The 27,728-nt window shown below is 34.3% G+C and overlaps 4 protein-coding genes and 1 non-coding gene across 6 annotated transcripts; 3 read left to right on the top strand and 2 right to left on the bottom strand.

Moving 5' to 3' along the window:
• Nucleotides 1–2,183: 2,183 nt before the first annotated feature.
• On the top strand, nt 2,184–4,982 carry LOC140060123 (uncharacterized). The gene is made up of 3 exons (XM_072106201.1): nt 2,184–2,222; nt 2,665–3,522; nt 3,797–4,982. Exons 1-3 carry the CDS (start codon nt 2,184–2,186, stop codon nt 3,995–3,997), a joined length of 1,098 nt encoding a protein of 365 aa, XP_071962302.1. The 3' UTR covers nt 3,998–4,982.
• Nucleotides 4,983–5,275: 293 nt separating this feature from the next.
• LOC140060954 (CMP-N-acetylneuraminate-beta-galactosamide-alpha-2,3-sialyltransferase 4-like) lies at nt 5,276–8,999 on the bottom strand. Its single transcript, XM_072107330.1, has 9 exons — nt 8,864–8,999; nt 8,566–8,611; nt 8,279–8,362; nt 8,036–8,130; nt 7,823–7,892; nt 7,413–7,490; nt 6,388–6,580; nt 6,032–6,163; nt 5,276–5,506 (listed from the first exon to the last, which is right to left on the bottom strand). Exons 1-9 carry the CDS (start codon nt 8,997–8,999, stop codon nt 5,276–5,278), a joined length of 1,065 nt encoding a protein of 354 aa, XP_071963431.1.
• Nucleotides 9,000–9,734: 735 nt separating this feature from the next.
• Nucleotides 9,735–12,594, top strand: LOC140060173 (protein dpy-30 homolog). Its single transcript, XM_072106270.1, has 4 exons — nt 9,735–9,828; nt 10,689–10,750; nt 11,060–11,250; nt 11,726–12,594. The coding sequence occupies exons 1-4, from the start codon at nt 9,819–9,821 to the stop codon at nt 11,796–11,798; spliced, it is 336 nt and encodes a 111-aa protein (XP_071962371.1). The 5' UTR covers nt 9,735–9,818; the 3' UTR covers nt 11,799–12,594.
• Nucleotides 10,348–10,420, top strand: Trnat-ugu (transfer RNA threonine (anticodon UGU)). The gene has a single exon. It is a non-coding gene; the product is annotated as a tRNA-Thr (tRNA).
• A 312-nt stretch (nt 12,595–12,906) lies between the features above and the next one.
• On the bottom strand, nt 12,907–27,570 carry LOC140059874 (symplekin-like). 2 transcript variants are annotated; one of them, XM_072105840.1, is made up of 26 exons: nt 27,371–27,570; nt 26,768–26,890; nt 26,242–26,315; nt 25,922–26,054; nt 25,422–25,528; nt 25,189–25,300; nt 24,992–25,095; nt 24,275–24,372; nt 21,776–21,930; nt 21,536–21,619; nt 21,161–21,334; nt 20,804–20,944; nt 20,172–20,238; nt 19,774–19,947; nt 19,027–19,110; nt 18,679–18,871; nt 18,344–18,425; nt 17,796–17,978; nt 17,129–17,310; nt 16,659–16,837; nt 16,432–16,532; nt 16,138–16,327; nt 15,517–15,752; nt 15,182–15,310; nt 13,951–14,901; nt 12,907–13,869 (listed from the first exon to the last, which is right to left on the bottom strand). In XM_072105840.1, exons 1-26 carry the CDS (start codon nt 27,470–27,472, stop codon nt 13,378–13,380), a joined length of 4,650 nt encoding a protein of 1,549 aa, XP_071961941.1. In that variant the 5' UTR covers nt 27,473–27,570; the 3' UTR covers nt 12,907–13,377. The 2 variants fall into 2 exon arrangements, with proteins under 2 accessions (XP_071961941.1, XP_071961940.1); XM_072105839.1 differs by having other exon boundaries at nt 12,908–14,901; nt 27,371–27,569.
• Nucleotides 27,571–27,728: the final 158 nt, after the last annotated feature.

Genomic DNA, 27,728 nt, shown 5'->3' with positions numbered 1-27,728 from the left:
TCATTTTAATTTATAATCAGAGGTTCTAAGGGTTCTTTAATTTTCCTAAAATCAATTTGCATTTCTTTTGTTAACAAACGGTCTGAAGTTTGTAAAATTAATTTATAGTCACTCCTTGGTTGATGGAAAGTTTGAGTTCTTACTGGAATTTCATGATGTCTATAGGCCTACTAAGTTTCAAAGATGCTAAGCCTATTTATTGTATTAAAACATAGAGGCATTAGTTTCCAATGCATTCGATAATGTTCGGGACGTGAAAATGCGCTGTGCGATGCATTTTTCGTGTATCTCAGTTGTCATCTCTTTCTGAAAACTATGCTTACATTTTAACTTTACAAAAAACTAATGTTGCCTAACAACGAAGCATCATGGAGTGGGAGGCCTATAAGATCAAGACCATATCAAACCAAACGACAATTCATAATGCTATAATCCCTACAAATCGTTACACCATATTGGATATCAATATATGTTTCTACTGAACTTGTTATTGTTATTATACAATAGTAATCACGTGGTTCTTCTCTACTGGAGCAGAACAAGCTGCGAATAAGATTGGTACTGCTCAACTAACTATACGCAGGGCCGTAGCCAGAATCTGTCAAGACACTAAATATTTGGGTCAACCCCCCTCCCCCTGGGGGTGGGACCTGATGCGAAGCGAATTTTGTTAAATGACGCCCCTAGATGGCCGGAAAAGACACTCTCGTGCAGCATGCTATATAACCAATGAGCAAAAAGATCGTACTTTTTTCCTCCTCCTCAAACACGTTGATAATTTAAATGACGATAACTATTTGTTTCCGTATGTTAGATGCGCGTGCTCTGTGCGGAACCGCCGATTGTTTGATCATTTACTCCGTATTTTGTTTTGCGTTCAAGTTCAATGCGAACGTATATCTAGGAGCAGCCCCGAAAAAAGCACACTGGGTGAAGGCAAATGCTATTTGCTAGCTCTATCTATAATATTTATTTACAGCAATTTGTTGAGGAATATAAATATGTAAATAGGTGATATTGATACATTTTAGTACGTATCGGCTGGTGGTCTAGAAAAAAAATAATCGGATGCCATAATGTGAACTACAGTACTTGATACCATAGATATTATAGTGTAAAATATTAATATTCACTATAATCCACTATGATACATTATACTTCATAGTCACACATAAATACTGATGTACGTCGGAAGGCTATATACTTTATGCATGCTGCCTGACTGCCAGTGATCTAAACAATTATAGGTACGCAGTTGTCTGGCGGTGTCCTTTGTACGAATCATTCGTGCGCCAGCTCGCTATGAGACGCGTCAATATCATGTTACATGCAGGGACCAAACATTTATTTTTCAGGTTAAAATCGGCAATTCATTTGCAGCTTTTAGAAATTTACAGACACGTATCACTAGTTGACGCTCATACAGAGAAGAAGGTTCACGAACAAGTTTACGAATTTTTCAATTTACAAACAACTTTTTGTACTGTGGGGCACGTATTTTGAGGATTTTTGGAGATGAGGGTGAGGTATTGGGCATGTCGGGGATGGGTTCGCTGTAAAGGGGGGGGGGGGGTTCGCCCGAACCATAAAAAACCCCCCTGGCTACGGGCCTGATACGGTCTGAAGTTTGTACAATTATACAGTCATTATAGTAATAATGAACACTTCGCGTTATTATGATATGCTCAAACGCCTAGTGTATTTCTGAACACATCGTGTTCATTGAACACCAACATTAACACGTCAGGCGTCCGAAAAGTTTACCATGTACACGCGTTAGGCGTCCGAAAAGTTTACCGTCTATCCGATCGATAGTTTCTCATTTACGTACGGGGATTTTCTAAATCTTGTGATGCGTGGGGCTACGTTATCCAATGATAAACTTTTCGGACGCCTGCTGACGCGTCTATAGACGCGTCAGCAGGCGTCCGAAAAGTTTACCGTGTACAAAACCGTGTACGGCCTAACTGCCGACCGACCTCAATGTCTGACTGTGAATATTATTCTGCTGTGTTATCATTGGATAACGTAGCCCCACGCATCACAAGATTTAGAAAATCCCCGTACGTAAATGAGAAACTATCGATCGGATATTGTCACAAATAATAATGTAAATTGCAAATAACTTGCCATAGGCTGGAAGCATTTTGATCAAGCAATGATCATTCGTTGTCAAGGCAGCGATGGGCTCGGGCGCCTCTATCACAGATCCTGTTTATATGGTAAGTTGTATGTTTCATGGATGCTATTGGCCTTAGAAAGTAAATGTTGTTAAAGCAAGGCAATCTAACAACAGGACACAGAGCTTGTAACAGTCCTTTGATCTTACGTCTGGCGGCCACAAATAGCAACAGCACTGGTACTTTATACATATTCTGCGAGGCGCATCGTGTTGGTTAAGGGCGTGGAACTGATCATGTCGCAGCCACGGATAAACCCTTTGATCTCAGCATCCTGTTAGATTACCTTGCTCACACCAGGGAGATGTAAAATAATAATTATTTTACATCTTCCTGCTCACACTTTCCCTGTGTCTTGTTATTCATGTTGATAGTTTTTCCTTCAATAAGGCACATATTGTTTTTCCTCCGAAGCAAGACAGGATGTCCAACACCTTAGCGATAAATTAGTCTCAAACCAATTTTTGTTTTATTTTTTCTATAGAATAGCGTGATAGGAAATGACGAAGTTAAAAATCTACGAATGTCGGATCAACTTCCCAATATAAGTGACGAGTATCACTACAGCGAACTGCTAATTCAGGACACTTGCTTAGCACTATACGGTATAATCACCCAAGACATCAAACTCGGCAAGAAAGAGCTACTCAAGGATTCCAAGTTTATACAATGTAGATTTTATGAAACTATGACGTATATAATGTCACGTCAGGAAAAGGACTTGAACCAAGTTCTTATGGAGTATAGGTTGCCTAGGTTACGATATGTACGCGGTAGTATAGTAATAGAGCCTTTGGTAGACGTTTTGCTAGCCCGACGTCAACCAGATACTGTTTCTATAACGGCTCTTTATCTGAAGAAGGCTTCTAATGCGTACAACCCTGATGTTAGAACTGTTAGGTCAGACATGGCAAGGTTGGCGTATATGGTTTTGGACAGAATCATCAGATGGGGTTTTTATTTATGGATCGGTACGTTGGATGAACTACGTAAAATGGAATTAACGAAGGACTACAAAGAATTATCGTCTGCAGAGGGAACGGTAGAGAGTCAGATTGTTTTTCGGAAGGATACGCTGGTGATACCTCGAATAGGAAAACCTCTTCCAGCCTCTTTCACAAAGACATTACTCGTTAACAGACTATCTGGTGACTTTTGTCTGCGTTTGTATCGAATTGAACCAGAAATGACAACATGGGGCAATCGTGATGATGATCTCGATAGGTTGATAGAATATTATCGTAATCATCAAAAAATGTACGCAGGTCACGGTACTTGGGAAGTACACGAACAAATTAATAACATTAGAAGACAACTTAAGAAAGTTAGGGATTACATTGATGTAAGTAGTCTAACCACTTTTCATTACATTTTCTGTGGGTTTTTTTTTCGCTCCGAGCTCTTGCACATTCTCATTCACTTTACGTTAATTACACGCTTTATTGACTGTGTGCCGAGCTAAAAACGCGGCATACAAATTTAATATATAACATTTACTAATTAGGAAAGTTCTCACTTGCAAGCCATAAAAATGACATGTTTATTTTTATAGCTTATACAAAAATGAAAAAGCTTATTAAAATGCTGCCTTTGATATCATTTTTAATTTGTTTTAGGCAGAATTATACAACAGAGCACGTGCGGCATTAATGGTGACCCGGGTCATGTATACTGATCTAACAGTGGTTAAGAAGATGAACAATCGACAACTTGACGAAACGGACTTTCTTAAAAGTCACATTGACGAAATGAAGAACGTCATCGAGGAAGGTTTGAACAGAATAGGATCATTGTCGAGTAATGAAGATGATACGTAAAATGATCTATTAATTAATATGTAAATTATGATGACGTCATTGATAAATAGTTTAAAATGTAGAATGTTTACATGGGATGGAATTTTGATAATTGTACGGTAGTAGCCGCCGTGGGTGGGGCGGTCGGCGTATACAAACTCGTAACGTAAGTTATGACACTAATTAAATGTGTTATGTTCAACATATTCGTTTAAAGCTCTGTCTACACTATCAAACTAGTTTGACAAAAACAGTTTGATGTGCCCAAATTTGGTACGGTAGTGATATGCCCAAATATGGTAGTGATATGACATCAGTAGGCCCGGTCCATATATGGGCACATCACATTTTGTGTCCACCAGAGCTTTAGTAGAGGCCTGAAATATGGTACACGTCTGTAGGCCAAACCGTTGCACATTTTACAATAAATAAAAATAAATAAATAAATATAAATAAAAGTCTATAGCCTATTTCTATACAATATTTTTGAACAACCGCTTTGTAATTCTATTGGTTTTACATTAAAAGACAAGGTCTCTGAACGTATTTAAATTGTAACGTATAGATTAAACGCAAAATGTACATTTGATAAGCAATACTCCTTTTGTTATTTAATTTATACATTATCCAATAACTAATAAAACACGTTTAAATAATTACGATCCCCTCTTCAATCCATTGTTAGTAGTTTTGGTCAATATTTATTACAGCAATAACAGCCCATAGTGCACGTTTAATTATGCCTTAACAACGATGTATCTTAGCATCCATGTAATAAGAACTGAATATATCCTTTCATCTTTCACCTCATGAAATTATTTGTTCCATTGCACTGATTGATTATAGAACGCATCAACTCAGAACCGAGGACTTAGGTACTGTTATTTCAAACACACGAATCTCTACACGTAAAGTAGGTGCTATAAGCTTGTTCAGATCATTAAAAATTGTCTCTAAGTTTTAATGGAAAGGGTATTTAACTGAAGGTTTGAAATACAAGTACTGGTATATAAGTTTACGTTCACACTGGTTGTAATACGTTTACATTTGACTGTGATTTTTTAATGTGTCGTGGGCCTACGCCTTTCGTAAATTAATAACAATCAACATAACCGCATATATCGCTATTTTATGGTAGTTCATATAATTTGTGAAAATATTGTTATTGCTCTATTTTATATCTATGAATGTGTAAAAAAGAACGTTATTGTTTATAGAATATTGATTCGTCCTATTTTTGTAGTGCTTAATTTATATGCCAGCAATTGGCAGAGGTCTATCTATATTTCTACTGTTTTCTTAAGAATCAATGACGTTATATATTATACCTTGTTTTATAAATTCTTGAATCATCTCATATTCATTGTTATTTTTTTTCTTAGCTTTGTATTTTTTAGTCAAATTAGTTGTTTTACCAAGGCGATGCTTAGACATCATGTTGATATCTGTAAATCCTGCGATAGAAACATTGTCGCAAATGTGCAAGGCTAGCATTATTCCGATTGCCCTTCTAGTTGGAGATGCTCTTTTCTACAAAAATACAATTAAATACTGTATAAATAACGAAACAGTTAAATACGGTGAAAATGTTTGTTTTTGCTGTCATCAAAGAAGAAATATCGATTTCAAATACAATTGTACATACAGAAGCAACAATAAAACAACCATGACTGTTTGTAGAAACATTGTCATGTTTACACAGCCAAGCACCAAAACAAATTAACGACACTTGTTATAATGAGGCTGCTAGATGCAAGAAAACAGCTGTAGGCATTGTGACCTGGTGCGTGCGTTCGTCCTATAATTTACACACTACATCGTTTACGCGCGCGTACACAATCCGTTCCATTTTTATCAGTCTTTATACGCGTATGTGAGCAAATTAATTATAATCGCGTCGTGATTGGTCAACATACTTGCTGTGCTTACGTCCTTGCGTTGCGTTCTATAAAATTGTTTTGTCAAATATTGTGGAGTCCCTAAGAAATCAATGCTAATATATTACAATAAACGTTCTAGTTGTGTTGTTGAATAATGATTAAGATTGTTACTCACATGGATTTTGGATGTTCTTTGATACTTGAATATCTTAAAAGCTACCTCTTCAACAACAGCGGGATTTAGCATGAGCATGCTGGTGGTCTGTCGCTGATTTTCCCCAAAGTTTCGCATCTTTGAATGTTTCTTCTATTATAAGATAGTATAAATGAATTACACATATCAAGTTGGCTCAATTATGCTCATTATGTACAATATCATCATTAAAATATTATTGTAAATTGTGAAAGGTTTCATTCATACTTGTTTTTATTCAGTTGTTCACAGCGTAAACTACACACATGATACAAATAACAATTTGTGTGTAAAATAACAATTGTTGAGTAAAATAACATTTTATAACTTAAACGTACTGCAGTCTTCTTATGAACGCGTTTCACAATCTTTTCAATGTGTCCCATGTCGACGGGTTTGTACGCAATAAATACTATTATTGCGTTGATATTTTCAAAGTGTTGACTTTTTCTACCTCTGGAGTTGACGATATTGATGTAGGCCTTATTGGGAAAATTCTTGTTAACTCGAATTGACTGTAAATCGTTGATACTAAAATAAGAAAAGAACAATTGAAGATTAGGTCTATTTGGCAATACACGATGTTCTATCGACACCACATTATTCCATCGCTCCCAAAAAAATAGACAAATACAATTGAATTACCATAACGAACTGGCACGATAATTACATTTGTTTAAAACACAATTGATTGTATTGTATATCTTTCAATTTTATGTTCACTTCCGGCCTGCGCTGAATTTCATTTTTCAAAACCATAATTTGTTATTTTATCGATTTTCAAAGCAAATATGCTACCGGTACTTTATAGCAATATTGATGATGGTAATTGTGATATACCAAATGAAGAAACAGTATTCAAACAATCAATCCAGTCAAGTACTTTTATTTGTATTCTCACATTCATATTATAACAAACGTTCCTCTGTGTGCAGTAAGCTAGCATGTATCGCATCTATAACCAACGCTATTGTGCCCGTGTCGTTGTATGCCCCCCCCCCCCCGTTATTAAAAAGGACTGACCATCTGCAGAACAATATGCAAATAAGGCAACTTGCAGACCAAGTAGGCTATTTACATAAATAACTACGTAAACACTACAGTAATTACTGATTTCATAAAGATATAGTAGCTTGGCGGTTAACATGCTTGCCTTCCGATCCCAAGGTTCAGGGTTCGATACTGACCTTGTGCCAGGGGTGTAACCCACGACTCTTTCAACTCCACTCGAGAGTTCATAAGCACGATGAAATATAAAATAGTTTATCCAACGTATTTTATTCAAATCTACAGTTAAGTTAACTTTTACGCATACGCGCCTTATAATGACGTCATACGCACCTTATAATGATGTCATACGCACCTTATAATGACGTCAAATGAATCTATGACTTTATCAGCAGCTTTTTCTCCAACTACCAGACAACTTGCAGAGGACATACTGAAATAAAGTATAAACTTAGAAAAAAATAGATAGGTTTGCGATCATAGTATTATACTATTATGAAACGGCAATTATTATAATAGGCCCTATATATAAACAATTTCGTTAAATTAAATCTATGTCTAGTGTGTATATTACGGTATATCTGTTGTTATATGGTATAGTGGGACGTACACAAATGCCGATATTTTGGTATAAAAGTTGAAATAAAGTGCAGGAAAAAGCGTTGATATAAGCATGGAGGATCCTTTTGTTATACTTCTTCCAATATAGCAAGGATAACCATACTGATTGTCTTTATAAATATCATTAAGTAAGAAAACACAAACCTTCTTAATTTATTTTTGATATAACTGTTTGCAGGTTGTAATACCTCCAACACGCTTTTAGCAGCATCAGCTTGGAAAAAAAAGAAAGTTAGAAATGATATGCAAGGCAACAATTTCATAGAAATGTGGTGGAACGAAATTTAATAAAGGAGTTTTTAATTGTAATTTAATAATTGTTTAAGCTTGCTCTAAAATCGAGCTATGTGTACTTACATACTCCGTTAAGTCCAAATGGTAAAGGGTAAACCTTGTTAGTTCGACAATTAATTGAAGAATTGTCTATAAACAAGGACAGCGAACGATTCAATCTTCAAAGAAAAAGAAAAATAACAGTGAAATAAACACTAAATTATAACCTGACGTTGTGAACTTTTTGAGTAGAACCCAAACTTTAGGTATGCGACGAGAGGGATTAGTTTAACGACGGAGAACGGTGGTACCATCATGTATACTTACGACGAATTCTCTCTTAACCGGGCTACCAAGTCCCAGGCGGATGGTCTTGATAAATTCTGTTTCATATTAAGGACTGGTACAGGTCTTCAACATACCAATCGGAGAATGAAAAAACAAAAACATATGAAATGTTGTTGAGGCCTATGACTATACTATCTGTACTAGGCTTACTACTCTTCAGTTTACGTCATTTGTTCATTTGTATGTTTGATGAATGATTGCACACAATGTCTGTAATATTATTTTCTAAATAATAATAATCGAGTATGATGAAAAAGATCACAAACCTGACAATGATGCGTGAAGATTGAATACCCGCCACACTCATTGCATCTAAATTTAAAAAATACAGAGTGTTATTATTCAAAATTCATTCAACTACTTTCAACATTATATTATGATTAACTAGCCATGTTTCAACCAATACAATTCCTTGGTTCAACCATGACATTCAATATGTACACTTGCTGCTATGATCTGATTTGTTAGTATTTTCATGGAGGAAATATCATTTTTCTCGATGGTATACTTTAGTTAAAATAGAAAATATAAATAAAACTTGGGATGATAATTTCCTATACTCACCTCTGTTAGTCAGGTTGCCTTTAGGTTGTGAAGAGTGAGACGTATGATAGCCTTGTAACGTCACTCCTACGCACGTTATTGTTAACACGCATGTTAGATATGCGTACAACCTTTTATGATGTTCTACAAAGATCATGTTTTTTTGGATTCGGAATGGACCTCTAAAAATAAATAATACACACATAGGCCTATAGTTAGGCCGCTTGAGTTGAGATAGAGAAAAGTTCGATGAATCGATACATTACTCCTCAGTTCAGCTTGCTTAATCTATAATTTAATCGAAATTAAATAAGTGAAGAATTACCATAAAACAACGTTACCTAAAGAGGGTCTTCACCGATAGTTAGCCGATTTATAAAGTAGCCTAAACACAAATGCCTATTACCAAAATCCGAGTTTTCCCTCACTATAGGCCTACGCAATCATCTTCTGCAAGTAAATGTCGCAACTGTTTACAAGTGTAAACATATGTTTCAGTTGAACGACAACCTACGTACTAAGAGAGGACACACATGATCCTCGAAAAAATAGCCGCCAATAAAGAAACAACAGAAGGTGAAAGATTAAAAAAATGAGTTTGTTGCTTGATAAGTGTAATCAACACAAGGACTAAGTACCATCATCGATTGTGTTCAGTATTATTGTGATATCACATTCTTGCAATAACCGGATGTGAATTTTTCGTTTCATTCTCGATCTCCTGGCTTAAAATGTATAATTATTTTATGTTTTTTTAGTTGAACATCTTTATAATGATGATGAATTCGAAAATACAAATAATAAAATATAATTACAAAAACTAACCAATCAGATTCGCGTAATACGTATTCACGTGACCATCCTAGCGACCACCGCAATTTGATTGATTTTTCTTGATCGCGGAGTTGTTACACACGACGGCGGTGTGGTTATTAACCTAAAATCGAGGCAAACTTTGAATAAATTAAAACATAAAATGGCAGAAGGTAAGCATAAAAATACTACATGATTCGCTTTGTGTTATTGTCCAAACTTCAACTGCCTTATATCTACCATAAACCCCAATACAACTGTTTTCGTATGTTTGAATTTGCTCACTCAGGCCAATTAAGTTGATTAGAGAGGCGTTGTAGCCGCGTGCGACGTGACCTTTTCATGGTAAAGATAGGCCTAGCCTATCCTTTGAATATAAATAAGTGTATTGTGTTTTTCTTACAGGAGAGTCTAGCTGTATGGTATGCTAACGTTTTTGTTGAAATGCAGTAGGCCTAATGATTTTTTTGTGTTATCCTTCCCATTCATAAATCAGATAAAAGAGAGCCAGCATGATGAGATCAACAACCCCTCTAATGTTTTGAATAATTGTAAAAAAAATTAACTACTTTGCTATGTTCAAAAGCATTATTTTGTCAAGGTTCTGTAAAAACTGTGTTGTGCAGTCAAGTGTATCCACCCAAATCCTCACATTTAATAAGTCCATTGATGATTATATCTGGTCAACAAATGCCTCCATAGCTCAGGGGTTAGAGCACTGGTCTTGTAAACCAGGGGTCGTGAGTTCAATTCTCACTGGGGGCTTTCTTTTTTTTTTTTTAACAGAATTTCTAAAACATTGATTTATTAAATTCAACACAGTCTCATTTATTTTAAATTGGGTGTAACAATTTTTTTCCAAAAATACATGAACAATGAAAAGTTAAAATATTCTAACTAAACTGTTATTGTGAATGATCACATGTTATTTTAAAGTTACTATTTAAAATCAATGTGAGTTTTTTTGCAAATTCTTGGTTGTAGAATGGAGGAACTCTGATAAAAGAATTCAGAAAGATTATTTATTTTGCAGAACAGCAGCAAAATATACCACAACCAGAAGCTAGTGTAGCAGCACCCGCAGAGGAAACTGCTGTAAGTATAATTCACATTACTGTGTTAGAAATCCCCAATCACTTTTGTGTGAGTGCTATTCTCAATTGTTCTGTTTGTAACCATGTTAAAGGGACAGGTTACTTCTAGGTTGGTCCTCATTTTATGCTCTGTATTATTTGTATGGCATTTACTAAAATAAATGTTTGAATAATAGACCAAAAATCTATTCCTAAACCAATACCTTCTAAGGTTCATGTAGGGTGTGGTAATCCCTTTGCAGGTTAAATAAAGCTACATGGGGGCTGTCAATATTTCCTCTCTCTAAACTAACAACTCTTTTGTTTCCAGTTGAAAGCAGACACACCCCATGCTGAACATGGCCTCACAGAAAATGTACAAAAGATCATTGCTAGTGAGAAGGCAGAGACAGACAGGCCGAGAGCAAAAGTAGAGCTACAGTCTCTGCCTACAAGGTCATACCTTGACCAGACAGTAGTACCGATACTCTTACAGGCAATGTCAGCTTTAGCAAAAGAACGGTTAGTAGTGGAATACAGTTAATATACCATTGCAGTAATGGCTATGTACAGAATATTTAAATAAATGCTTCGCTTTGAATAAACTCCCCCATAGAACATCATTTTGAATAAACACCCTGGGCCTTTATTTTTTTCTTTAATTAATACCCGCCACATGCATTAAAAAAAAATAAATGTCTCCCTCAAATAAATGCCCCTAAAAACCCTCCTGAACAATAAATGCCCCAGGGCGTTTATTCTAATAAATATGGTATACAATATATAACGATTTGTTGCGTATGGAAGGAAAATCTTACACGCTGTTGTTTATTGCAGTGATTGCCTCATAAACTTCAATCGGAACAAACTAAAATCATACATTATAGCAGTAAAAATGTAGTTACTGCAGTAGAGTAATAAAAAATAAACTTAGTGACTGTTGGTGCTTACATTAATTATTTAAACAATGATCTACTTTATATTTGTCTTCTTTCAGACCTCCAAACCCAATAGAGTATCTGGCAGCATATTTACTGAAGAATAAAGATCAATTTGAAACTAAAAGCTAGATACAAGCAGTTAAGCAATCACTCTACTGGACTTTCAATCTTTCAGTATCGGTTTGAAAATTCCGATAGAATTTTGCTTAATCGTTACTATTTACAATCTTGAGTTAAAATGATGCAAATTTAAATAGCAACATAAACTATTGCATAGTTGCACCAACAAGACCAATATTTCACAGTGAAAAGATGGGCATATTTCATCGTTACCTTAGTTTCCCTCCAGCATAAACATATAGAGACATCTTGATTTGCGATGAACAAGCTAGGTCAGGTCAATTAGTTAGTCGTCATCTGGACCTACATTACATAGCCTACTTTGCTCATCGCAAACAGAAAGCTCCCTATTAAAAAGGTACTAAACCAATTCAGTAGTGTATAGATATTTAAAAGGTAGAGAGAAAAACTTAATTGGTTTACATTAGTGTGTTATTATTTATAATTGTTACCAAGATAGAAAGCACAGTATATTTTTCCCATGTAACTAATATGTAAAAATGTTCTGTTTAATCATGTGATATTTCTTGACCTTTTCATTGGTTATGTGTTCAGAATTTGAATTTAAATATCTTCCGCACAAGTATTCAAATTCCAAGTTAGACAATTCTGAAGTTTTTTTTTTTTTTAACGTAGACTGCAGGCTTTTCCTATGGTGTCTACCTCCTTTGTTTAAAGATTTACAGTATCTTAATCTTATTTTATTAAGTTACAGTCAAGATGTATTCTTAGGGTTATTATTTTCACATATTAATTAAGGTTTCTCCTTGTGTATATTTGTCAATAATTATTGGAATTAAAAAATAAAGTTTAGACAAAAGTAGCCAAGTGGTTGTTGTTCATTTCCGTTTGATATAAAGACACTGTGATACCATCGAGTAATAATTAGATGGTGATACAAAATAACACTCATGACAATTGTACACAGCAAAGAAAAAAATATCAAAAGTCAGGAGTCTGTGCTAATGATAACGGTCAAATAGGTTGCAGATTGACTTGGTGTACTGGCCGAAATTCTGTGTGAAATGTTTTATTGGTTCTCGTAATATCCGTTTCCAGTACTGAAAGAGAGTGTTGCATTTGTATGCAATAACATGAATAGTGCACAAGTATTATGTATAAGGAAACCATATCTTTATTTCTAAATTCTGTATACAGTATAAAGATCATTCCAACCCCTTTGTTTACACAAGAGACATAAAAAGAGCTATTTTATAATAATCACAGGCAAACAATATACCTGCACACCTCAACAATATCTACACATCAAAGCTTTATGTCTCTTGTTTGGTATAAAATAATTATTAGTAGGGAATCTATACATCCTTGTGGTAAATGCATTTGTTTCAATGATCTTGGAGATTGTGGAAAAAAATCAATCAATTTCCAAATTCTTAAAAAAACTTCACTAGCCTGGCGCATCACATACATTCAAGGACTCAAAATAATTGACAGTTTTTAGAGTAGTTTTTCAATACTGGGCGATTATACATTCTGTTCTAAAATCATTCATAATGGCACCTTCCCCCTTGGTCACATGACAGTTCCACAATCGGAACGCGCATATCACACATCGGTTGGTCATTTTTCAATCTGTTTTCGCCGTCCTCTGCGAACTCCGCGTTTGCCTTCGTGAGGCTGCAGGTGCTGTTTTCTTCTTTGGTTGTTTTTTAGCAACCGGGCTATTTGTACTATCAACTACAACTTTACAATCTTCATTTAAAGTTTCATTAGAATTTTCCTGTGAGCTATTACCTTCTTCGTGTGTATCTACTATTTTCTCTTCTATCTTTGTTTTCTTTTCTTGGTTAGCAGTTTCTTGATTATCATCTTCCAATTTTCGTTTCCTTTCTAAATCTTTGCTTTTCTCCTCAGGCATGATTTCATTTGTTTCAACTGTACTTATTTCTTTGCTATTTTGTACATTCACTTTACCAGGTTCAGTAATATCAAGGTCATTTTTCTTTTTTTTTCCCTCCTCTTGTTGCGCTTTTGCATTGGCTTCTTTCATTTTAAGTAGATTCTCATTTGCTTCCTTTTCTTTCTGTTCTTTCAGTTTGGTTTCCTTTTCTTCTTTCAACTTGGCTGCCTTTTCTTCTTCTTTCACCTTTGCTTCCTTTTCTTCTTCTTTCAACTTGGCTGCCTTTTCTTCTTCTTTCACCTTGGCTGCCTTTTCTTTTTCTTCTTTCAACTTGGCTGCCTTTTCTTCTTCTTTCACCTTGGCTGCCTTTTCTTTCTGTTCTTTCAGCTTTGCTGCCTTTTCTTTTTGTTCTTTCTCTTTCATTTCCTTTACTTTTGCTTCCTTTTCTTTCAGTTCTTTAGCTTCCTTTTCTTTTAGTTCTTTAGCTTCCCTTTCTTTCAGTTCTTTAGCTTCCTTTTCTTTCAGTTCTTTAGCTTCCATTTCTTTATGTTCTTTCTCTATTGCTGCTTTTTCTTTCTGTTCTTTCAACTTTGCTTCCTTTTCCTTCTGTTCTTTCTCTTTCATTTCTCTTGCTTTTGCATCCTTTTCTTTTCTTTCTTTAGCTTCTCTTTCTTCTTCTCTTTCATCTGTGTTGTCTTCCTTTTTAACTTCCTTTAATTTAAGTGATTTCTGCTCTTTTTCTTTAATTTCCAAATTTGTTTCCATCTCTTTCTTTATGTGTTGTTTTTCTTTTGGTTCTGTTTCTTTCCGTTCTTTCTCTTTAGTTTCCTTTTCTTTCTGATCTTTTGCTTTTTTATCAAGCTCCAGCTTTTTTCTCTTCTCGTCCCTTTCTTTTTTTAAACGTTCTTCTTCAGCTTTAAGCTCCGCTTCTTTTGTTTTTCTAATCATTTCATCCTTTTCTTTTTTCTCTTTATCTAACTGAAGCTTGGCTTTAATTTCATTTAGTTGTTTTTCCTCCTGCTCTTTCCTCTTCTTTGCTTTTGCCTCTTCTTCCTTCATCCTCCTTTCTCTTTCAATCTTTTCTTGTAATAAACGTTGCTGTCTTGCCTTTTCTTCAGCGACTTTCTTCTTCCTTTCTTCCTCTTCTTTGTCTCGCCTCTTTTGTTCAATTGCCTCCTGTTCTCTCTTGATCTTTGCTGCTACTGCATCTGTTTCCAGCACTGTCATTATAGTCTTTGGAATGTGTGCTTGCTGAAATGTAACAAAAACAAATTCATTTAGTAAAGTCCTACAAAGACAAAAAGTCGCCAAGTGGTTACAATAAGGTCACTACAACCATACACAGCTTCAAGGCACTACTTGGTTATTGTTATGGTAGTATAAAACATCTTCTCAATGTGTTGGACTAACAACCCTACCAGTTAAATCTTTGTTATGGAAACCAGAAGAGTGGGCCTATGTCCCATTGAGATGAAAAGGAAATAACGAAAGAAAAACAAAGAGGAAGAGAATGGGTATAAATGTAAATCACCTGATGGGGTGTGAATGATTTGACATGTTCCAGTAATGGAAGTCGCAGATCTGGACTGGTTTCAAACATCACTGTCAGCTGACTTGGTGGTAACTGGAGTAAAACTTGGAATGATTGGGGCTTTGTTCGCTGAAATAAATCAAAATTATTTTTTATCTTAATTTAAAGAAATGAAGTAAAAACATCAAATAATGACCAGATAAAGGAGAAGATATACCTGAACTTAAGCATAATATTGTATCATTTTCATAATTTTATGGAGAAATAGTTAAACGAGGGAAGAGTGAAAGTACTTAAGTAAGTAGTTTCACTCGTCTCTGGTTAAACAAACAAACCTCACAGCACTTGATGAATCCTTCCCAAACCTTTGGATATCTCCAAACCTGTTTAACAATAAGCCTTTGTAAGATATTCATGACAAAGCCAATGAGTCTGGGGTACATGCTGAGAGACTGTATAACAGTCCTCATGAGCAGCGTTGGGATTGGTGTCTGCTCCATTAGTTGCTGCATTACCACCGCTAACACCTCTTGGGTATAAATGTTTTTCTGGCTGAAACACAGGCTTGTTGCTGGTGGGGAAAAAAAAATAAAATTTAAGTTAATGGATACTTTTTTATTATTTACATATTTGGATATCAAATTAAATAATTTTTAAAATCTATATTACTTTTATCAAATTTTTTTTGTGTTAAAAATATGTGATAGAGAAAACATATTAGTTAAGAAAAAAAATCTTCATTATTATATGAAGTTTGTTGTTGTTTGGAGTTCCTAAGTATATTGTATATTTTTGTTTTGAGGAGCCTATTCACTACAGCCTATGCTTTTATTTAGGCTCCTCCACTTTTTAGTTATTATTAAAGTGGAATAAAATGAAATATGAGCAAATGAAATAATGTTCATGTATTGTAAATCAGTAAAATAACTTATGTTAGAAAGAATGAGAACACAAACCTTTAATAACTGATTTCATATCACACTTTGTCATGTCTACATTGTGTAATGCTACAAGTAGCTCAGCAGGTGTAAGAGGGCTTTGTCCAAGCCCTCCTTCCTGATGACTCATCAGTAATCGGTGAAATACTTCTTTAACTACATTTGGATTCAGTTTTATCAGTTTCGGTAGAGCCGACATTACTTCACTCTGGAAACAACAAATTAAGTTTAGATGGAGGTTGCAGACATAAACAAAATAGATTTGAAAAATAGTAAGTAGATTAAATATTGACTACTTTAAAACAACAATACCTTCTCAAGTCCAATTAACACGGGTATTAAGAAACGAACATCAGGCACACGTTTCTGGTATAAATCACGCACTCGCTTGACAAGATCTTGAGATGGGGGTACTGAAAATAATATAAACAAAAATTGTTGTAACATAATCTTGATTTGGTTTGTTTATAGTAAACAGTGTTAACAGTAGTATTATTAAATGTGATTTAACAACTAAATTAAAAAAGTCATGTTATTACCTTTATCAGTAAGTATATGTAACATTCTAGTGATGAGTGTCTCAGCTCCTTTGGGCGAGGTCTCTAGAAGGGTTAATAGTTCTGGTGACGACATTCCCATGCCGCGTACAGGCGTTTCAAGACTACGCAGCACAATGCGCTTGATTACTGCTGATGCTGCTACGTATACCGTAGCCAATCTGCAATTAAGTTTGATATTTTTAAGTCATTAAACATTGACTTAATGTGACATTGACAGTGTTCCAATGTATTCACCTTTACGAACGAATTGTACAATTCAATCATAAATATTTGTTTAGAAAAAAACTTGAAGGCTCTGAGACTAAAAGAAAAAAAGTCATACAGTAGGCCACTCTTGGCAAAAATAAATTTCAATTTTGTTAAGCTTGTATATATGAACCTTAAGGTCACTGTTGGTTTTGAAATAAATAAATAAAATTATCTAGAACCAATAAATGAATATAACTTACTCATGAATTAATTTATGATTTATAGGCAGCAATGCTAGGTACAAATTAAGACATATTTTGGCAGTTTCTTCAGTCCAGGTTTTATTAGCCTCCACTCGTTTCTCGGGTGCTGATAACGTGATGACCATACTGGGTGGGGGCTTGGTACCTGTTAAGTGTTGTAGACTAGTCGTGGCAAAATGCTGCATAAATAAAAAACATAAATAATACAATTTTGTAATGAATATTACGAAATATGTTTATATAAATATAGACTGAAACGAATTTATCACATTATAAATATCAGTTTGAAAAAGACTGGAATTCATGAGGTAAACATTGTTGAATTTACAACATTTATTCAGTGATTAAATTGTTGAGCTTATTGTTGACTTTAAAGTGGAATTGTGACTTAGTGGTTATGATGCTCAGCTACCAATCGAAGGCTCCTGGGTTCTAGTCCTATCATGTCAGGATTTGTTCTAATGATGATTTACAACTCCACTTATAAGATTTTGTTTATGTAGAGCATCTTGTGTATGTTTGTCTTGTGAACAGGATTGCCACCTTTAAGAAGGATAGTGAATGAATTTGCTTATGGTTATCCTTGCCAATTTGCCTAAATAAAAAAAAACAAAAAAAAACTTTGCACTGATATTGCAGATAGTCGATGCAAGTAAACCAATACCTCTATATGCTGTCTCATGTCTGCTTTTTCATAAAACCTTTTTACATATTGTGTGGCTTGTGATCGTACTTCTATCTTCTCGTTCCAAGTCAGTTCCAGCATGTTATCGAGATAGCGCTCCATGCTGGCGGGACGATTTAATATAATGTCACGTAAAGTTTTCATACCAACGAAAAAATGAATCTGTAATAAACAAATTATATTGTTTGTATTAAACTTAGCGCACAGCACAATTAGTGTCAAAGGTCACAGACAGCAGAATGTAATATAAAACCAATGACATTTCTTTATGTTTAGTGGAAAGTCTTGTTAACATAAGGTGCACAACATTATTCTGCACAATATCATTGTATTTAGGAAGCCTTAGATTATCGACAACTGTGTCGTTTGTTTTCAACTTAGAATCTGCAAAAACCAAGTTGAGGAATCAAGTGATGAACAATAACTCAATGTCTCAGCATGCTCAAACGGATGATAATTAGTTCGTAGGTAATTCACAAATTATCCTCCTACTAATTCTACCCAAAATATCAAATCTTATATCGTACCTCATGCTCACAAAATCTCTTTATAATCTTTAAGGCGTTTGGTGTGATAATTGGCGACTCCAATCCAAGTCTTGCAAACACACTATAATAATATAAACATTATTTTATAATATTATTAATAATATGGTAGGTAAAAGGAAAATATAATGATATCCAAAGAGGAGGATAACACATCATTATTCATATAAAAGCCTACAATTGACCAAACAAACACAAACATGGAAGATTTACATATGACATAATGCCATTATCATTCACTGTTGCTGTGAAGTACTCATTACATTATTTAAACTCCTCTTCTCTAGTTGCTTATGATACATTGTATTATATCTTACCCATCTCTTTGATCATCTCGTACTAGTAAACTTGCTAATATACGGCAGAGAAGAGCGTCATATCTCTCAAGTGAGGACGACTCGTCTCCAAGGATAAGCATATAGCCTCTGTACTTAGCATACTCTTGGTACAACCATGAGAATGCTAGATCAATATTGGCACGAAGATCAGATAGAACATACTCCTGTAAAACTGAAAAGTAAATTGGTGTTAGTTGATTTTATTAACCAATTTTTTAACAAAATCTCCAAATAAGGAGTATTTTAGGAACATGGTAATATATAAAACTTTATTCTGATATAATAAATTTTTCTTAAATCCATACTCAAAATTAGTCTTTAACTTACCATTTATTAATGGTCCACCAAACTGTGTAGTTAAAAGAACAATCATTTTGTTTCTAGCTTGTAATGCTGGTCCCTTAAGGTTTTCTGAAATTTTAAGTTATCAAAATGAAGTCTACCATTTATTACTTTATTTTTTTTCAGGGTAAATTATTCATTCAGGGTACATTAGTTATCCAGGGGTACATTAGTCATCCAGGGGTACATTAGTCATCCAGGGGTACATTAGTTATCCAGGGGTACATTAGTCATCCAGGGGTACATTAGTCATCCAGGGGTACATTAGTCATCCAGGGGTACATTATTTATCCAGGGGTACATTAGTCATCCTAGGGTACATTATATATCCAGGGGTACATTAGTTATCTAGGAGTACATTAGTTATCTAGGAGTACATTATTCATCCAGGGGTACATTATTCATCCAGGGGTACATTATTCATCCAGGGGTACATTATTTATCCAGGGGTACATTATTTATTCAGGGGTACATTATATATCCAGGGGTACATTATATATCCAGGGTACATTATTTATCCAGGGGTACATTATTTACCCAGGGAGCAATATTTATCCAGGTTACTTATGCTTGGTACTTTACACATGTATAAATTCAACTCCCCCAAAACCATCGGGTTGGCTCAAAATAATTGGTAATACTTTAGTATGACATTTTTTAAAAAGCATATTACACAGAGGAGCCTTCACAGCATGAGCCCTAACCTTAGCCTCAAGGTGCCTCAATACTTACTCCCTGAATCTATTATTCTCTGTAATGCCATTGTCATCATTTTATCGTCTAAGCTTGTACTAATTGGTTTTGTAACATCTGCCAACTTAAACTGTTTAATACGTTTTACTCCCTTTGGTGCTGCAAATTGCGATGGTTGCCGGAAATTGTCACCAACCGAACCACTTGACCCACCTGAATGAGCACAATAAGTAAGTACTTTTTATAATGATACAAGTTTTCATACACTTCATACAGTTGGATAAAGATCTCTAACCAACTACGTTTCTTTTTTGAGTCATTCATTATATCTTTTTGGGCCAACCTCTTTTATTGTGGATTGATAATTTGTAGTTCCAAGAGAGTTGACTGTATTGTGTGAGATTTTTTTAAAATATGGTAAATATCCTCGTACTCACCGAGCACTGGAATACCACGTGGTGTAGGCATTATTCCAAGATCATCTGCTTCGGTATTAATAATTTCCTGTAAAGTGTGATACAGAAATAACAAATTACATAATATATTTATATATTGGATTTATTAATAAAGCTATCTACACTATCAAACAAAATTGTGATGTGCCCAAGTACGGTTGTGGTATGCCCAAATGGTAGTGATATGACATCATGTCCATATATGAGAACATCAAATTATTTTTATCACATAAAGTTTGATAGTGGCTTAATATTTAATTCTTATATATAGCACATATTAATATGCTGTACATACAAAGATTTAAAACAGGAAATGGAAAAATTGTTAGATAAATGAAAAAGGAAAGTCTTTAATTGAAAGAGTTCACAATATCACCTTCATTAAATATGGTTAAAATAAAAATAAAATAAAACACATTGTCAGATTGGTAGAGAGGTTTACAATATTGGAGCTGCCACAGAAATATCTCTCTGGCCGGCCATACATAGATTTCATTACATTAAACACCTGACCTAAAAGGTCTAGTAATCTGCTCAAGTTAAGATAGCTTATGGTGTGGCACATATGTAAACATCAACACAATATTAAATAATAGTCTAGATTTATTTTCTACCTTTTTAGGCTTGATACCAGCAGGAATAAACTGCGTTGCCATCATCCTTGCCAGATGCTGTACCTGACTATCTGTACCAGCTGCTGCTATAGGCGTGTACATTGCCTGGAAATGAGCTGGCATCGACTCTGGCAATGTTACCTTTAATAGCAATATAAATGCAATTTTAAAATATATTGGTATATGTGAGTTCTGGTAACTTTTTGTTGGTGTTTTTCTTCACTGTTTTTCCTCATACTTTCTAATTTAATGTAATAGTTTTAATAACAAAATCAATACAATATAGTTACATCATGCTTGAGTACGTATATTAAATAAATTAAGAAAGCAAAAAAAAAATGTATACATAATACTTACCATACTGATAAGCACAATATTAGCAACATTCTCGGAACTGTCTAAAAGAGGTTTAATTTCTTCTGTTAATAAATCTAATGGTGTTTGTTTTGAGATCGCTTTCACAGATGATGGGGGTTTCACTGGCACTGATGTTGTCGCTTCTTCGTCCATTCCCTCATCGTCATCCAAAATCTTAATCAAAAAGTCATAAACCACTGATTAGTGTCAATCTAAAGCTCTGTTTACACTATCAAACTAGTTTGACAAAAAAATGATAAGCTAAAATATGGTAGTGATCGTATCCACATATGGGCATATCAAATTTTGTTTGATAGTGTAGACAGAGCTTAGTTCAAAGTTTTATATATTATTCATTTGTTTTATATATATTACCTTTGCCTTTTTATTAGTTAGATGGTTGTTCTCGTCTCCTCGTGACCTTTTTAAATTTTCTGACCTTGGTACTGCTTTAAAAATCTAGAAAACAGAAATTGAAACATTCAGTTTCTTCAAAAGAAACCCCAAAGAAACCCACTAAACTACTCCTTTTTCAGAGACAGAATTAAATGATTTAACCGTCTTAGTAGAGTACTTATTTTAGAGAATATTGTACAATTAGAAACAATAGGATACCTCATGGTCACTTGCACCTAGATCTTGCAAGAGCGTTATAACACGGGCGTGAAACGTCTCCGATGATGGATGGCGTAGAATCGACATTAAGTGAAGTTTAAGATTTTTACGAACACTGCTAACCTGTGACTTTGCTAACGTTGGTGGCAGGTTTGCTTAAAATATAAAAAAAAATGATTTTGTTAATTTAATATCAAGATTTCCAACACATATTCACTAAGGCGTCATGTCCAAACTGACAAAGCGCGTTAATCGCGTTTTCTTTTGTTTTAGCGTTAGCGTGAAAATTCTAAAATCGTCAGACCATTTGGAAAATGGACAATATGCATAGCTTGTAATAGTTCCGCCCACTAACATGCTTGACTGATTTTTACGAATCGTTTAACGTTGTTGTGAATCGCTTCGTGAACGTCGTTTAACGATGAGTCACATCACAAACAGGCCCAAACAATTCGTTTCAGTTTGCCTTTTAATTAAGAGAGTTTGTAGCTGAATTGTATTCCGGGGGTGCCGATCTCAAACATCATTCTAAAATGTTTATAAGTTTGTAACCTCAATAAATAATTTAATATTAATAATAAACAGAGGCCTGGAATGTTTTTTAGTCGCTTTCTTTTACATAGCCGAATGAAAATATCATTAGGAAGTTCATACGATGAACTAAGCACCTGAGACAATAGCAACACGATGTGCCACGCCACCGGTGAACTATTCACATCTCACTTCTAAATGCATTAGCGAACGTCTACAGTAGCCGATCGATAAAAAAAAAGGTCTTCTAAAAATAGCAGCAGCGAATGCTCGGCCGACCGTCGGTGTTCGCGCGCTCATAGATTGCAGGCCGATAACATAAGAAGGTAAAAACGTACCAAGATGTTGGTCACGCGACATCCTCTTTTTCCTCCTGTTCACAGCGCTCACATCTTTTTACTTCAAATTCTGCCGGTCGGTAATCTTATTTAGATCGTTGAAAAGATGACTGATCATTAATTTAATTCATTTAATGCTTTATTCTATTTTTTGTGCTTTATTTTATTTTGTTTATCTTTATAAATTTGATTTATTTTAATTTAATTTTTATTGTTATATATGTCTCCTCATATTGTAATTTTGTGAGGGTCCCTAATGATCAACTTCGGCTGGATGGACCACCCTCGTAAAATATTCTTGAAAATAAATATATAAATCATTGGCTATTTTTCCGTTGCACAAGGGCCTAGTTGTATTAATAATAATAATTATTATACTTATTAAACAAGGAATGTATTGATTTTGTATTTATTTTGTGAAGGCTTTTGAGCTTTGTCGTCGCTGTATTTTTTAATTTGTTAACTAAGTTAGAATTTACTAGCATAATATAATACTGTAAAACCAGACACTTTTGTGACATAAAACTTTCGCAAATTTGAAAAGTACAAGTAAATAACTGTATACTGTAAAAAAAAGATTGCGTTAATCCATTGTGGATGCGATCTTTGTATATATCGAACATCCGTCGATCCAGAAACGATGCCCACAAAAAAGATGGTAAAACATTCATTCTAAATATAGTATCAAAACGTTCAAGTCGCTCAAAAATATTGCCGACAGAAGACCGTAATTAATACAGACCTGGGTTTTTTGGCATGAAACGCGATACTACTCGATGTTTAACCTCAACCTCTAACATGATATTTTTTTAACTCAGTACGGCCGGCCGTCCATTAGAGGGTGGTGGATGCTCTGCTGACGACCATAAAACAGTAATTAAGATCGTGTACCTGGATTTCCTCTATTTATATCTAGACTGTGTTCCCAGACTCCGATCCACTCGCATGTTTTTCCCACTCCAAATTCTGGTCGGGCCTTTTTCTTTACACAATATATTAATCATTTAAAAGGCCTATGACTGGTAAATCTTAACATGGAATATATATTTAATTTGCATATATTTTGTTGGTGTCCTAGCCTAGGTGTCGTTGTTTTTATAATTTGCTAACCCAAGGTAGGATTAAATAATTTATAGTGTAGGCCGCCGAAACTAGGCTAGCCTGAACTCTCTCTGTGTGAGCTGAGGTCCACGGGCCCGATGTCGTCTCGTTGGCTGATGTTTCCGGCCAAATTAGGATAACTGATGCGTAGGGCGGCTACAAAAATTGACGTCTTCCACCTTTAAATAGGATTTTAATTAGCGAACAATATATTGTTTGTGTGTATTGTCCATGCTTCTAAAGGCGATGACACATAGACATTTTAAAACAAACGACGTTTAACGCCAACGCGCGTCTAACGGCTAAACAATTACAATGGGCGGTGGGCGGTACAATACTAAATGCATAATTTAATTAGCTCTTTTACGATCGTTGCACGCGTTAAACGATCAAGCTATCAACGGTGACCGTTTGACGCGGTTTGTACGTTTGGAAACATTTGGACATGACGCCTAATCAGACTTCCCTCAAATGTAGAAAGTATAACTGGACATTTGCACAACAAATCTTACTCAAACTTATGTCTTACCATGTAAAGCTTCTAAACCTTCTATGACATCTTTCATAAACATGGGTCGTTGTTTGCATATTGATGTCACTACCCCCATACACGCTATCAGATTCACGCTACAAAACAAAAATATTATTTTAAAATATGAACAAATTTATTATTATTAGTAGTATGTAAAGCTCTGTCAACACTATCAAACATTATTTTACTTTCAACAAAAGAAATGTGATGTGCTCATATATAGACATGATGATGCCAATTTACACAGATGAGCTTATAACAAGTGTGTTGCAATGCTTAAAGCTCTGTCCACACTATCAAACTTTAATATGTGACAATAAAATGTGATGTGCCCGTATATGGATATGATGATGTCATATCACTACCATATTGGACACTTTTTTTTGTAAAACTAGTTTGATAGTGTAGACATAGCTTAAAGGCTAATTTATACGGACGAGCAGTAATGGTAATAAAAATATAGAATCATATTATTTAAATATGACACACAACAGAGCTGACGGGCGGTTTCCGCTCAGGATAGATACAGATTCTATATGGGACATGCTACGCGGTTTTCCGCTTACCGTACCGTTTGTCTCTGTAAATTGGCCTTAATGATGTTTAAAATGTATACATAAAATGAAATCAAAACACTAAACAAAAATCTACAATATACTGTTACATAAATGTATCATTTGAAATATTAAATATAAATTTAATCTGTTCACTTACCTGGTGATACTTGGCGTTGCCATAAGTTTAAGTAACAAATCCATACCATTTATAGCATCTGCTTTTATGTGACGATATTTCAAAATGGGATGGTCTTCAGGAATCTAATAAAATAACAAATTGGTAAAAAAGTTGGTAAAATTTGATAAAGTAAACAGATGGTAAAATAAAATGATACTTTTAACAAAACATTTTACCTTATCGAGTGATATGTCATCTATTTTTTTTTTGGGAACTTCTGAATCAGCAGTTTTTGGTGATGAGGTAACAATTAACATTTCCATAAACTTTATTGCATGTGTACGAACACTTTAAAGAAAAAGAAGTAAAATATATAAAAAAGGAACTTTTAACAGAATGTACGGATCTCAGCCTGTAAATGTTTACAAAGGGTCAATTCTAGGTCAATTAAAAGAATAATCAAACCTACCCATCATTTTCTGAATCTATCATTGCCTTTATTTTTGACTTCATATCTTTAAAATTCTGCCACATTGCCTCCTTCTCCTCTCGTACAATTTTTGATTTTAAAACCCACTGAAAAAATAATATAAATTAAAATACTTAACATTAGATGTTGACAATTATAAGCAACAATGAAATGAATATGAAGGAGTTTGACATAAAAAATACAATCCTTGCTACTGTAATAATAGGCAACTGATTCTTGTGTATGATACTGTATCTCTAAATAACTGCCCAGTGTCATAGGAAATACTTTAAGACAGTGTTATATATACCACATGTGGCACCTGTATTATGTTATGGTTAGGTTAAGCTTAGAATTATGATGCAGGCATTACATGTGATACATATGTGACATTGTATTACAGGATTTGCCTATGAATGATACTGAACAAAGTCTGGCAGAGAATCTGCTAAAATATGATATTAAACCTGATATTATTCCTGATCTTTTTATCAGTTTACCTTGATAGCCACACGGTATAGTTGAGCATTGCACAGTATAACCCTCTTAAGCACCGCTACATTCTGAGCAGGATCACTCAAAATCATGTTTAAGTGCATTACCACCGTAACAAGCAGTTCATTATCCTTTTTACTGTAGAAACAAAAAATGAATTGAATTCATATCATAAAAAACTATTTAATGTATGTGTAACAACAGCAACGTTAACGATAAATCAAAATACTTTATCAAAGTTTATTATTGATTCTTGATGTAAAACTAAGAGTTCATGAAACAGGTGCATATATCAAAAATTTAGAAATTAAAGAATTTAACATACCATGCCTCTTCTATAAATCCAACAACAAATCGTCTGACATCAGCAGACTTGTCATTTTGGAACTGAAGTACTTCCTGCAGTGAATAAAAAATATTATATAAAAGAACTATTGATGATGAAGTTTTAGAGCACTGTAAGAAAATACATTTAGTTCTCTCAAAGGAAAGTGGATAGACAAGGACAGATCCAAGAATTTTTAAACAGGGGAGTGCTGCTGACACAATATTAATATAGTCTCTCAAACCAGATATCAAATAGTTTATAATTTCATTTCAGGTGTCAAAGGGGTGGGGAATGTGCTCTGCTATCTGCATTTCACCTCTGATAGATGTCTGCTTCACCATGAATTTATTTTAAATGTTAGTTTACTCATGTGGCAAAAATATGGTATTAAAGCGCTAACATTATTTATTTTATTTTTATTTAATTTTTTTATTTAATCGGTATAAAAATACTCAAAATACAACTCATAGTTGAAATGAAGAGCTTACATATGAAAATGATAAATTATCATGATTGTACTTACATCTAGAAAGTTGTCCAATAAGGTAGGATCTTTATTAACAATCAATTCTTGAACTTGCTTCAAATTTTGAATCTTTTGTGAATCTTTGGGTAACAATTGAGTTTCATTGATCAGTTCAACAACCTAAATAGAAATAAATATTATTTATTTGGGATTTTTTTTCAAATGTTATCTTAACAAAACATACAAACATGGCAAGCAAACATTGATGGTAGTCGGAGTAATCTATAAATACTGTTTATATATACAGAAAACAAAATATTATTTATAATCATTCATACATATTTTTAGACCTAATATTTGATATAGACCCAGCCAGTACTACTACTGTAGGCCTACAACTACTACATGCATTGATTGTGACCGAGTCTGCTGTGTCACATTTTTCCTTGTTAAAAGTACCAAAAAAGAGAAGAAAAGAACCGGTATTGCACACATAAAAAAAGCTTTTAATATCGTTTAACACTTATCCTATAAACAAATACCGCCAGTTATTAAAAAGTGCGGTTTATATTATTGTAGGCCTAGGCACCCTTATTTTATGTATGTGTAATTAACGAGGAGGACAATAGGCCATGCGGCCAAGAACGCGATCATACCGACCTTGTCAGCGGTACTGATCTGTTTAGCGTTGGCTTGGCTAGCATCTGAATCTTCTTCAGCAAAAAACTGGGATGCTATAGATCGACGATGGTTTGTAGACATTTTAAAAGCTTCTAAATAGTTTATTAAATATTAAGAGTTTTTTGAGTAGCCTAAAAACTACCGAATAATCATTATTTTTACGGAATATTTTACAATTCAGAAATTAGAAAAATGAAACAGGCCATTCGACATGCTTAATTTACGTAGCGCCCTCATTCGTTGAATCTCGAAATTAATGATAGAAAAAGCTATATACTGTAGCTCCGTGTGCTGGAATAAGTTATAACAAACTTTTGCAAAAATACAATATGTTGCA

Source organism: Antedon mediterranea, chromosome 10 (genome assembly GCF_964355755.1).
Source record: "Antedon mediterranea chromosome 10, ecAntMedi1.1, whole genome shotgun sequence".
Taxonomy (NCBI): Eukaryota; Metazoa; Echinodermata; class Crinoidea; order Comatulida; family Antedonidae; genus Antedon; species Antedon mediterranea.
Note: the sequence above shows the minus strand (reverse complement) of the source record. Positions and strands in the feature narration are given on the sequence as shown.

Bases quoted from the DNA above. Each gene is read 5' to 3' on its own strand.
- LOC140060123 (XM_072106201.1), top strand. From the start codon at position 2,184: ATGGGCTCGGGCGCCTCTATCACAGATCCTGTTTATATG. The intron at 2,223-2,664 runs GTAAGTTGTATG...TTTTTTCTATAG, and splicing joins TCACAGATCCTGTTTATATG to AATAGCGTGATAGGAAATGA. The intron at 3,523-3,796 runs GTAAGTAGTCTA...AATTTGTTTTAG, and splicing joins AAGTTAGGGATTACATTGAT to GCAGAATTATACAACAGAGC.
- LOC140060954 (XM_072107330.1), bottom strand. From the start codon at position 8,999: ATGATCTTTGTAGAACATCATAAAAGGTTGTACGCATATCTAACATGC. The intron at 8,612-8,863 runs GTGAGTATAGGA...TTTTAAATTTAG, and splicing joins AGGCAACCTGACTAACAGAG to ATGCAATGAGTGTGGCGGGT. The intron at 8,363-8,565 runs GTTTGTGATCTT...GGTATGTTGAAG, and splicing joins TCTTCACGCATCATTGTCAG to ACCTGTACCAGTCCTTAATA.
- LOC140060173 (XM_072106270.1), top strand. The intron at 10,751-11,059 runs GTAAGTATAATT...TTTTGTTTCCAG, and splicing joins CACCCGCAGAGGAAACTGCT to TTGAAAGCAGACACACCCCA. The intron at 11,251-11,725 runs GTTAGTAGTGGA...GTCTTCTTTCAG, and splicing joins TCAGCTTTAGCAAAAGAACG to ACCTCCAAACCCAATAGAGT.
- LOC140059874 (XM_072105839.1), bottom strand. From the start codon at position 27,472: ATGTCTACAAACCATCGTCGATCTATAGCATCCCAGTTTTTTGCTGAA. The intron at 21,931-24,274 runs GTAAGACATAAG...TTATATTTTAAG, and splicing joins AGGTTTAGAAGCTTTACATG to CAAACCTGCCACCAACGTTA. The intron at 21,620-21,775 runs GTATCCTATTGT...TCTGTTTTCTAG, and splicing joins TAGGTGCAAGTGACCATGAG to ATTTTTAAAGCAGTACCAAG.